Below are 12,871 nucleotides of genomic sequence, written 5' to 3'. Positions count from 1 at the left end.
TCCAGAGCCAGATAGGTGCCAATTTACTCATTGCCAACATGATAAATTTTTCTAAGAATCATTTTGTTGATTCAGGAAAGTAGAGTCGATAAATACTTTGGTCTTCTGAAGATACAGCACATCATCCAATGATATAAAAATTCATAGCTTAAATGATAAAATGAAGCAATGACCTTCAGTTTTACTATGATTGGTCAACATCTTTCTTAAAATTTGAAGTAGTGCTCACAATTTTAATCAGGAAATCTGAGTTTTTTATTGCTCTTGAAAAACAAAAAGATTAAATCCTGTTTTTTATTGTTTATGTTTTTTTACAGAAAGAATGATTCCTCTCGTCACCAAAATATCACAAGCTATACTGTTTTACACATATGCGGGAGTAATCAAAGAAAACCCTGAGGCTCATTTGTTTGTTTGTTTTTTATGTGAGGGAGATAATGCATTCGGATTTGTGCCACCAGGTCAGGCTGTTAATCAAGCTTTCTATTTAGAGGTTCTAAAAAGATTGCATAAGAGTGTGCGACAAAACAAGGCCTGATTTGTGTCAGACAGGGGCTGGTTTGGCCACCACCATTATGCACCTGCTCATGCAACCATCTCAGGGCGCCAGTTCGGGGCAAAAGAACCCAGTATGCCTCTCCTGCCCCACACACCTTCCTCTCCTGACCTTAGCCAGTGAGACTTCTTTTTGTTTCCACAAACAATAGGGACAGGAAAGGAGAGCAACGGAAGAGGAGAAGACAAAGAGGAGGGAGGTGCTGTCAGCCATCAAACGGATGAGTTTGAAAAATGTCTCCAAAAATGGAATCTCAGATTTGACAAATGTATGTAACGGAGAGTATTTTGAAGGTGATAAGGTTGTTCTGTAGAAAAAATATTTAAATACATAACTTTGAGAAAAGAAATTCATTTTTTTCTCCTGGGTATGCCCTTGTAAACCCATATGTGATATCTCCCATCTGTTATTGTTTCATGTCCACTAAACTCCATTCACTGATCTTACATCCCTGGACGTATAATCAATTGAGTCATTACCCACTCTACTATACTAATTCATTATTGGTTGACTTTACAAATGCTCTAAGACCAAATTATAGTGATATCCCATTTTGATGTTAATACTTGATCAGTTTACCTATTAAAAGTGGCATACACACACAAATGTACAAAACAGTTGTATTTTTACTTCAGTTCAGCCGTCAGCATTCTTTCTTTAGAGTTGGCATTATTTAAATCAGGTTTTAAGAATGATTCAGATAAAACCAGGTTCACTAAATAAGTGACTGATAAGCTTATAAATCACTTAAATGCACTGATCACTTGGTTTTAAAGGGAGCAAGGGCCAGTGGTGGTCTGATCGGTGAATGCAGCTGCAACATCAGAAGTTGAAGCGCTAACAAGCAGTAGGAACGTAACTTATTTCTTGGTTTCAATTTAAACACGCCTTTTCTCTCCCTTACGCCACATTGTCTGCCATCCACTGTGCCTACATGGACCATTGACCCTAAAGTCACATAAAGGCTTGTGAAAACAGTGAAGGTGAAAAAAGAAAGAAAAGTGATACCTCTGGTGTAAGGAGAGAAGGCTTCAGCAGCTGTTGGTGCTGTCAAGGAAAATTAACATAGAATAAGGTTGAGGAAGTAATTTAGATGGAAAACTAGGATATGATTGAGAAGAGAGAAAAAAATAAGTTACCGTTTCAAGCAGGTGATCTTGGGAATATGATAGCTATCCAAAAATCACATGATGAGTTATTTATATTGGCACCTTGAATAAGAAATACTGTATTTGTATGAATTTCTTGATGTGTTCACATCAAATTCCATTACCTTAGTAAGAAGATATCTCTAAAGAATTTTTGAGTTTGTTTTAAGCTTTATAGTCCAATGAGTCATTAATGGTAACAAAATACCAAAACACTGTTTTAAAATATAAGATCAATTTTATTTTTCATTGATATTTTTTTCTCTCTCCAATCACATTATAATCAGAATTACTGGGAAGAAGAGTGAAACCAGAGTACTAATTACACAATGGTACAGATGTATATATTTACCATAAAATTCAAAAAATGCACCATTTTTTTTCCTTACCAAGTATGGTTCACTTTAAGCAGGCTTTCAGAAATTCTTCGAACTTAGGGGGAATCTGCAAACTTTTTCAGAAATGTTACCTGCCCTTACTTTCAGCCATCCTCATTTGAAGGAAAGGTAGTTCTCATTATTGGTCTGATACACGACAATCTTAGAAATACAGTGACTTCTTGAAACAACAAGGTGAGCACCAGACACATAATTCAAATGCTCGGGGGATTCATTGAGTAACATCAATTTTAAAGTAAGCATTTGGAAGATGCTTGGGGCACAATGGGCATACTTTCACCAATAAAACCACCTTTTTGAAATAAACAGAACAATTATTCCACTGAAGGATGGATGCTTGATGATATGATTTTTCATAGAGTTAATGTTAAGGTAATTATTTTAACAGGATGACAGATTAGAGAAATTTGGTGCAATCCATTATTTGCCATAATCATCCCTAATTCTGTTATATTCTTATTCATTCTGGCTAATGGGTTATCTGTGCTCAACAACGTTTATTTCTGTGATTAAGTTAATAGTATCTCTTACCCTATGTCTAGTCAAGTTCTACTGGCCAGAGTCTTCTATGTAATGCCCAGAATTCTCTATAAAGTTTAAGTACCAAACTAAAATAATATGTAGTCTGAACTTTATGTATTCTGACTTTTACAAAGTGTCGCTTAAAGCACAATTCTCTAAGATTGCAAGGTTGGTTTTAGTGATAGGATAGAACGACCAAAAGTTAGCTTTTAAATTAGGTTTGTTGTTCAGAAAAAAAAAACACATTAGGAAGAATGCCATGGTATTATGTAATAGTAATTTACAGGGTGAGGAGAAATGATCTTTACAATTATAAAATACATACATAAAGAAGTGACACATAGAAAATTGGAAAATAACACACTTCAGAGGGTTTGTACGGTAAAGGAAGGTGTCCCCATTTCGATAAGAAGAATGTGAGCCCTGTTCTTTAGTCTGACCAAACAGTTTCCTAGTGAATTGGAATGCCCTGTAGCACCACAGAAGCCTTACCTCTGAGGCATAGCATCTCCTGTAAAGCAGAAATAGAGAAATGTGTATTAAACATCTTGGCACTTTATACTTAATAAAATGATTGGTAGGGATTTTTTTTAAATATGAAGGAAAACTAAAAAGCTAATTTTATGCAAACCTGCTTCAGTCAGAGAGGTGTTTTCCGGTATTATGTAGAAGATGTACGGTATTACTGAGAGGACCAAGGTGTCATGTCTGCATTACTAAAAGTTATTATCACACCAGACCCTCGTTTTATGTGAATACCAAAGCATGCATAATCTATTTTATCTCAATGGTGTGTAAAAATACATGCTAACCTTATTATGATGAATTGGATAAACCATATTCTATACAAACTTTGTCTGAATTTTTAATAGAAATAAGATGCTTATTTTAGGAAATATTTATTTCATAGAAGAAATCAATAGGTACAGAATGAAAAATCATCTTCATGTACTCTATGTAACTTTCCAAATATTTATAAAATTATGGTATTATTGTCTGTTTATGTCAATTAGATTATAAAGTTAATGAATCAAATTATTGACTATCCTTTATAAGTACACCAATAAACTTAAAGTGAAAACCTTTTTTTAGAGATATAAGTCAGTTGTTCAATATTTTATCAAGGCTTCTGAAGTTTGTGTGCCACCATTCATTAAATATTTGACTAAATTTTGACTACCCAGGGTAACAAAGAATATAGGATATATTCAATATTGAATATCACCCATTAAAATGTTTTCCATTTATTATTCATTAAACATTGACTTGAAGTATTTAATTGAAGCTGTTGGTAGTACTTTGTAGAAGTATTAAGCAAGTATAAAGAATTTTTTTGTTTGTTCCTTTTTTACATGAAGAAATGGATACATAACTTCCAAAAGTCTAACTAAACCATCTGTGTGGAAAATTAATATTTAAAATCACACAAACATTTCTTTAAAGGCTTTGGCCAGATATTTAAGTCTATTTATATGAACGTTTTTTATGTGGCTAAGGTATGTTTATTGAAAGTGCTGATTATGAAGATAAATACAATGTGAATTAATTCTATTAGTAATTTATTATTGAAACGGTTCTGAAATTGATTTGCTGAAGGCTTACAGAGTTCTACCAATTATCTTGACCTCTTTCCAAAGTCTTTAGCAATTTAAGTATTTTCAATATATGCTTAATTTGTATATTAGAAACAATTAATGTAGAAAACTATATTTTTGATTTCATTACTAACAACTAAATACATCATGAAATATGCAGTCAAAGCTAACAACTATGCCACTAAGAACATAGGGATACAAAGTGTCAATAAAGTCTGGATTAAATATATAGCAAATGTTTTACTTACGAAGGACAATTTGGCAATATAAAATTTATACAAACATTCATAGAAAATATTCATAGAAAAGGGTAGTATACAATTAAATAGGACAGTTAATGTGCACCCACAAAGAATCCTTATTTGAATTTCTTCTAATATTTCCTTGGTCCCTATTTAGCAAATTAATTATCAAGGAGTTCTCAGATTTACATTTGCAATTGTTTATAGAAATTAGCTTTAAAAAACATACACGCAAGTTAAAGGTTTACACAATTTTGAATAATACCTTGTTAGAGTCCGCCAAATAGCACAAGTTCTCATGCATATGAGCAGCTGCCAACAAAAACTCCAACTGAAGTTTTTCAGTAAAAGAGAGAAAAAAGTCATGTTCAAGATCCCCACGAAAGAAATAACTCTTGAATTGGATGAAAAGAATCTGAAGCAGATGAGCTAATGCAAATACTTAAAGATTGTCTTTTATCTGGTCTTATTATTTTAGGGATGTGGACCAAATTCTTGCAGAAGTGTCACACAACCTAAAAGCTGAAAAGTACCTTTGACGTGAACATGTATGTAATGCCTCAAATCTATATAATATGCTTACATGACTTTATCTAGATTTTAGAGTTGTATTTTTATCTTTTGAAGCCTCATATCTTCTCAAATGTATACATTTTAAATATTAAAACAAATAATTATCACACATTTTATTCCAGCTGGGGATAAAAGTAACTAAGAGTAATTACTTAGTTACTAAGTATAGTAAACAAGTTACATGGCTAAAGCAATGTAATAATTGGTGGTCCCATTTTAGATACAGAATCACTATTAAAGGAAATAAGTGAAAATGTGAGTTTCATTGAGAAGACTCGACCAGTTTAGAGGATGCCCTCGGAATTTAAGATAAGAGAACGACTACAGAAATTTCTTCACAGGTGTCACTTATTTTCCTTGCATTTAAGTACAGGGAGAGGGGGGGTGGAACTTACAAAAATCTGGTAACAATTCACCAAATAGATCCCATTTTGCTTTACTACTTAAATATTTTTTTTTCACTTACGTATTGCTAGCTAACATTGGCTTATTCACCCATAGTTACTAAAGAAGATTGGAAATGGCATACTGTGCTTTTCTAAAAAAGTAATGGTGAAATGGTTTTCACATTATTGATAAACTTATAGGGGATATATTGAAAATTTAATCAATGAGCTCAGCAATAACTAAATTCAGAGAAGATAAATCTTTATAGATATTTATTTAACCTTCTTTTCATAAAACTCATTAGAATGTCTTTATTAAACTAGCGCTAAGCAAATGTTTTCTTCGAGAGCCTTATTATAAAATTATAATTAAGAAGATGAGATAATAATGTGAACAAGCAAAATTAAATAGCAATTTAAACATCTGTGGGAACAATGAAATGTCTTACAAAAGTCAACAACGCAAGATTTATTTTCATTGTAAAAGAAGGAAAGGAAAGTACAATGAGAAACAAATGAAATAAGACAGCCATTGAAAAAGTAAAGGGTTTATCAAATCTATAAGCTTCTAGTAAGATAAAAGCAAGCCAGAGTAAAGAATGTTCTTTAAGAACACAAATGAATACATTTTATAGCACCTGGGATTTATTAGAAATATTGTATGTCTGTCACATCCTTTATTTCTATATACAGAACAGTTTACTTTGCTAGTATCTCTTCTTACCAAATATATAGACATCAAGGAATAAAAAGACTTATGAAATTCTTTTTAGCTTACTTGTGACAAGCTGCATTGATTTCTGCCCATATGACAAATACACCATTTATATAAATTGGATATCTATCTTTCACCCCAGATATTCCCATTAAAAAAATAGATTAGAATTACTTACTTTTTAAATAATTGTAGGACAAATAATTCTACTTGGTAGTTAAGACATTTAAGGTAACTCTATAATATGAGTTAGTAGTGATAGTTAATAATCTTTTAAATTAAAAGTGAAAAAATATTGCCTTGAAATAGAACAAAATAATGGAATCTTCTTGGATGTTCAAATCTGCCTCAGCTCAGATTGACTGACAAAATTGTTGCCCAATTAGACAGCAAAAGTAACACTACAATGAAGTAGATTGAAGGTGAGATTGTGTCTCATGCGCCTCCGACATATTGTTCAAATTCTCCGGGTTTTGTTCAGTTGGGGTTTCCATATTTATTAGCTCTGTTGGGCCCACAATTTGAAGTTTTGAAATGTCCGTGGGTGGATAGTTTTTTTTAATTTGACTGTACATATCAGCCACTGACTTTTCAATCTCTGCTAAATTTTTAATGTGTTTGAGAATGCCTTTGGGTTCTCTTTGAGGGTCTGCCTTGCACGCCGCTGCTGATGATAGTTGCAACCCAGAGGGCTGTACTTGCTCCGTGGGCGGCAGGTCAGCAGGGTGTTTGATAACGGGAATACAAGCCCGCTCCTTGGATGGAGCTGAAGCTGAAGAAGGCCTTGGGGAAGGAAAGGGAGGAGGGAGTGGAGGAAGAGGAGGAGGGGGCAAAGGGAGAGGAGGAAGAAGAGAAGGACGCAAAGGTAGACCAGGGGAAGGAGGAGGAGAAGTGAAAGAACTGGGAGGGGCAGGGAACACAGAAGGGGGAAGGGCTGGAGAAGGACGAGCAAGGTGACAAAGAGCAGACGGAGAACAAGAAAGAGAAAAGGACGGATTAAGGAAAAGAGGAGGAGGAGGGGGCGGGATGCTTGGTGGATGGGGGAGGTTTTCAAAAATGTCCTTTTTGGTTTCGATCGCGGATGTTTCTCTCCTAAACTGTGGAGAATTTAAAATGCAAGGCATCGAAGGAGAAAATCCCAAAGAGCAATCTGCCTGAGGAAAGGGTTCTGATTTGAGGTCCATAGTTCTTGAGACAGTTGGCAAGGTAGAGATGGAAGAGTGAGACCAGGGAGAAGAGAATGAACAGTCGGAACGTTGAGGTTTTAATTGTACCGTTCCTTGGCCAACTGGTGGGCCGCTTTTCCTGATTTCCTCTTTCTCTGTAAATTGTAAATCTCCAGCTGTAACCAAGGGATTTTTGTGATGTCTTTTGGAGAAGCACCTGGCGCTATCATTTTCAGTATTCTGACCGTTGCTTTGCCATCGCTGCACATCGATGGCTTCTGGTCTGCTGGCCGCTCCCCAGACTGGTCTCCTCGGTAAGGAGAAGGACTGGTTCCAGGGCCTCTGACTGCTTTTCCTTGAGCTTTTCAGAGACTCAGGGTTGGCTTGGGTTTGGGTTAAAAATGGGTCTACAAAATCGGCTCTTCCTGAAAAGTCTGAATTTGCTGAGAGTTGACCTACGTTTTCCACATAAAGGGGATTGGGAGTACTTAAAAGGTCCTCATCCGACAGAAAGGTGAATTTTCCTGCAGGATGTTCTTGCTGATGATTTTTAAATGAGTCTTCGATTGGAGCCTCAGTCGTTGAGGAAGACAAGGTGGTAGCAACTTGCTGGCGTTTCCTGTCTTCTGAAACGGATATGTGTTCCCTGCTTTGTTGAAAATGGCAGAGAAGAAAAAGACTTGAAAGAAAAGAAGATAGTGAAAGGTAAGGAGACAGGCTGTGACATCACTTTCATGAGAAAGATGTTTCTATGGTTCTCATTACTACTTCAAAGCACAAAAGTCCAACAATAGTCATCTACTGAAGCAAGACAGTGCTTTTATGTCCCTGTTCTGTAAAAGGCAGGGCAAGAAATGCATGAGAGCTGTAAAAGCATGGGAATTTTTTTTTCATTTCTGAAAGAATGTATCAATCTGTACACTGATTTTTTTTTCAGTTGGTTGGATACAGCAAAGACTTTATGTCCACACAGAAACGTTCTACCATGCATAAGGCACAGTTCTCCAACTTGGAGGGTAAAATCTTCTCTACCCAGTTCACGATCTTTGCAGGGGATGTTCTACACCAGCTACTGTAAAAAAGGAAGTGCATCCTTACACTGTATTTGATTCAATGCCTTTTCCTTAACTATCCTCTCAATAATTCTGTCCTGGAGCAAAAAGTACTCTCCCATGTGAGACAAAGTCTGCAAGAGAATATAGAAACGGGTTTCTGTTCTCCAAATATAGAAAATCAAACACTCCAAAGACAGATGAAAATTTCTCCAAGAATTCAAAATCACAATGGGAAAATGGATTTTAAGCAAGTATCTTGACAAAGATCATTATATGCTTTTGGAATGAAATTCTTCGTCCGTTTTCAAAAATCATCAATGCTACCAATAAAAAGAGGAATTTCTGGAATTTTACAGAAATATGACTTGCTTCATCTATTAGTCAAGACTCAACAGAAAGATTAATGTTAAGATAGCACAGTTTTATTTTCACAGAATTATTTTCTCATGTGTGGACACAAGGTCATAGGTGGCTGTGAGTCAAAAATAAAATAGGGCAAGTGAAAAACCACAAATGAGAAGCCTCTGAGGAAAGCATTGAAACCCTTCCTGTGGAAAGGCTGGGTGGTCTGTGTTGGTTTTGAATGGCCACTCCTCATATCTTGCTCTCCAGCTCAAACAGAGTAATAGATCTATTATTATAATTGTTCTGTGATATTAACAACAACACGGCAGAAGGAAATATAAGAAAAATATCTGGAATAGAAATTAAACAGAATGAGAAATCAGTGAAATAATAAAAGGATATATAAAGCCAGTTATTATTGTATCTTTTAGTGAAATTACAGGCTACACGAGAGCATTCTCAGAGAGCGTCTCCAACTATCAAAACCATCTGAAGAATGCAGGAAGTGTCCACAGTTTGGACTGAACACATACCAAACACTTTTACTATTCCGGACCTTCAAAAGCCTTTTTGTTTTTTTCTCCTTAATGTCAAGAACATGACACTTGCTTATGTATTCATTTGTTATTAGATTTTTGTTTTGTGGAAAGAACTATCTATATAATGATACGACATAATTTTGGTCGAAAGAAATCTATTTAAAAATTAACAAATTTTGAAACTGCTTTGTAAGCACAAATAAGACCAACAAGGGACATTTGTTTAAAATAATACAGCTCATGGCATTTAAAAGATATCAGAAGGAAATGGGATGGGAAGGATGTAACTTGCCATTTAAAATAAACATTTTAGTGGTAACAAATGAAGGTCACTGCGTTTAGAGTCAAGCAACGTTTAATCCATTCTCTTGCATTTGGTTTTCTAGACTTGTATTAAAATGATATTATTTACTTACTTATGCCTATGTATCCACAGGTGACAGAGAGAAAACATGTGATAGAAAAGAAAAAGTTTTAACTATAGGAAATTCGAGAAGATTAAGAAAATGCTAACAGGAATTTGCTTTAAACATTTTGTCTGTACATCTCCCAAAAAAAAAACACATGTTTTACATTTGATTTGAATTTACGTGTAAGAATGACATTTTCAAAACCAAATCTAAACCCACTGCCATGCAGTTGATTCTGACTCATAACAGATCTATGGAACGTATCCTGGTCCAATCTTTTCGGGAGCAGTTTCCTTGTCTTTCTCCCTGTAGCGGTCAGTGGGTTTGGACTATTAACCTTGTGGTAGCAGTTCAAGCCTTATTTGCCATTTAATGATGATAAAATCATATGGCATTTATCTTGCTATATTATCACATCAACATATCCATGAACTATTTGCTACATGTATACAAAATGCACCTCTATTAACACTATTTAATCCTTAAAGAGAAACTTTAAATGTGATTCAAAAATTGCTTTTATGCCCTAATTTTGAAATTTAATTGTTCTACTCTGCTAACCTCCATACTGGGAGTTGAAACCCACCCGCTGCTCCGTGGGAGGAAACTGAGGCTTGCTGCTCCAGTCAAGAGTTGCAGCGTCAGAAACACTCTACGGGGTGCAGTCAGTCAGGATGGACCCCATGGCAGTGAGTTGGCTTATCCAAAAGGTATGTGTTTGCTTAAGAGAAAGTAAATATATAAGGCCCATGATGAGAGAATAATTGTTGAATCTATAGGAAGCTACCATATATATTATAAAGCTATTTTAATGTTATTTTTCCAAAATGTCCTAAGATAACTTTGATTCCTTTTAAAATAAGTGAGCATCTTTCATTTAGAGTTAGCTATTTTTCTAGGAACTCAGGAACCCTATATAGGGTAAGAAGATAATTAAATGTGCCGAAGTTAAAACATTCCAATAAATACATAATTATAGTTATAAAAATTATCCAAATTTACAAGCTTTTCAACTAAACTATTTAAGACCTGCAGAACTGATATTTGAAGATTATCAACAAGCTATATTGATTCCAGTTGATATTATAGTATTATAGAATACTTACTTTTACTAGACAAAAATAAATGCAAATCATTCACTTGGTTTATATATAAATGCACTTAAATTTATACATTATTTGTTTTAATTTTCTGGATGTTTTCAGCTGGAAAGAAGAAGTCAACATGATTACAGAAAACCAAATATATTGGCTCAATTCCTACATTCACCAATAGTTCAAAAAGACTTTTAAATTTGTGTGGAAAAAAAGTTATTTGAAGCATGAATTTTGTATAATTCTAATAGTTTGGTTAAATACTGCCATGCATCTAGTGGCTTTAAATTCTGTTATAACATTAAAATATGTAGACATTGACATCAAATTAACCCAAATTAAACTATTCTTATATAATAATAATCTAACATGATATACTATTTTTAATATAGAAAATAGTACTATTGCATTGGTTTTAAACTAATTTTCCCATTAGCAGGCACAATTCACAACCCTTGAGGCTTGCTTTATTTCCACTAGTAAATGCTATAAATGTAATACAAAACAATAATATTTCAGTGCCCCTACTCTATGAAATTACAGTTAATACAAAGATTTTCTCCAATTAAACTCATCAGATTCAAATTTGATCATCTCCTCGTTATTTGTTCTGCATTTCTGCATTCTAGAAGTAGTGACTCTTGGTGTGTTCATTTTTTGAAAACAATAAAGCTATATTACACATCACCAAAAAGCATCAGAATATGAGGGACGAGGAATATCATTACAGAAACTTTAGCTTCCAAAATATCTGACTTCACTGTTGATTTATGATCTAAACATTGTATTAGCCACAGCCGGTCTGTTCTAAATGAATGTAATGAAAAGAAAATTTGCTAAGTGATTGGGCAGTTAATACACGGACTCTCCTTCTCACTGCCCATTAAGATGCTAATAACTCTATGATATTCTAAAAGAATGTCTTTGGGAGACACTGTGGTTTTTAAACCATAGAAATGGTCTCTGCTTGCCAAAACAGAAGATGGGTTTTTTTATTCCCAAATTATTATTTTTTATTCCCAAATTATTATTGGGCCTTATTCTCCTTTTCAATAACAAACTTGTCCCACCTTCTAAAAATTAAAAAAAAACAAAAATCTAATTATAAATTTGAGGGGGGGGGGGGATGGATTACAGGAGCCTGAATCAGGGTGACAGAGTATAATATTACTCCTATTATTAATCTGCAAATGTCTCCTGAATGTGAATGCTGCTTTTTTTTTTTCTAATTCTGTTATTTATTTAAACGTTTCAACGTTTTAATTGTATTCTTTCTTGGGTTGTCTATTGAAGCGGATAAGATCTTTAAAAGAGATTGAGGACGTCATTTCGATGCCGGGTTAATAGAAATACTCACCACACAGTCATTAAAACACACCTAGTTCCCAAAGTCCCTGAAAGGTCTACTTACATTGTGCTATCCCCAAGTTCTTCGTAGAGATGCGCCCCCGGAGGGGGCGGCGGCGGTGGGGGTGCAGCCACTGGAGCCGGGACAGGTGCTGCTGGTTTGGCAGCAGGTAAAGCAGACTGGATTCGTGCTGTCTTGGTGCATTCAGCTTGGCGTCTTTAGTAAAGTAAGGATGCTTTATGAAACTCAGTTTAGAACTAATATGCGTATCAACAGGCTAATTTGAATAATAAGACTCAATTATCAGAGGGACTGACTTTTAAAACACAAAGATTTTTTTTGTGTTGCAAATATTTGAACCTACCAACAGATATAATACTTCTTTAAAATATTTCCCCCATTAAATAAGGGACAGAATTCCATAGAAAGATTTGCAATCTTGACTAAACGGTAATGGTAGTCAGAAGGAGAAGACAGAATAATTGTAAAAATTTGATTTCTATGGGAAGTTGTCTAAATGGAACAATTTTATATTATTATTGTTCTTTTTAACAATGGTTAGCAGGCACACATTTCCTCTATTAGTTTTGTAAAACTTCCTTTATATTACTTGAAATATTTTTGCTAATTAATTCATCGGGCCTACTGGATCGATGCAGGTGTGCACATTTGGGGAAAAGGTTTGACAGGTTTTTATGTCCCTTTGATGTCTAGGGATGATTGTGATTCTCCCATAAGAGGTGATCTGCTGCACATACAAGTCCTGTACACTCATCCCT

General features: G+C 34.6%; 1 protein-coding gene across 17 annotated transcripts in view; it reads right to left on the bottom strand.

Annotated features, from left to right (window-relative positions):
- Nucleotides 1-12,871, bottom strand: part of PCDH15 (protocadherin related 15) — an 819,982-nt gene that overhangs the window by 6,473 nt on the left and 800,638 nt on the right. For 5 of the 17 annotated variants that reach the window (XM_075535079.1, XM_075535080.1, XM_075535087.1 and 2 more), the window contains 3 exons: nt 12,156-12,308; nt 9,657-9,662; nt 6,537-7,980 (listed from right to left, as the gene is read on the bottom strand). In XM_075535079.1, coding sequence (XP_075391194.1) covers nt 6,537-7,980; nt 9,657-9,662; nt 12,156-12,308 — 1,603 coding nt within the window. Of the gene's footprint in view, nt 1-1,564; nt 1,604-3,116; nt 3,136-4,726; nt 4,793-6,536; nt 7,981-9,656; nt 9,663-12,155; nt 12,309-12,871 lie in introns of those variants that run through there. The other 12 variants (XM_075535092.1, XM_075535093.1, XM_075535088.1 and 9 more) reach the window with 5 other exon arrangements.

This window comes from Tenrec ecaudatus, chromosome 16 (genome assembly GCF_050624435.1).
Source record: "Tenrec ecaudatus isolate mTenEca1 chromosome 16, mTenEca1.hap1, whole genome shotgun sequence".
Classification (NCBI taxonomy): domain Eukaryota; kingdom Metazoa; phylum Chordata; class Mammalia; order Afrosoricida; family Tenrecidae; genus Tenrec; species Tenrec ecaudatus.
Note: the sequence above shows the minus strand (reverse complement) of the source record. Positions and strands in the feature narration are given on the sequence as shown.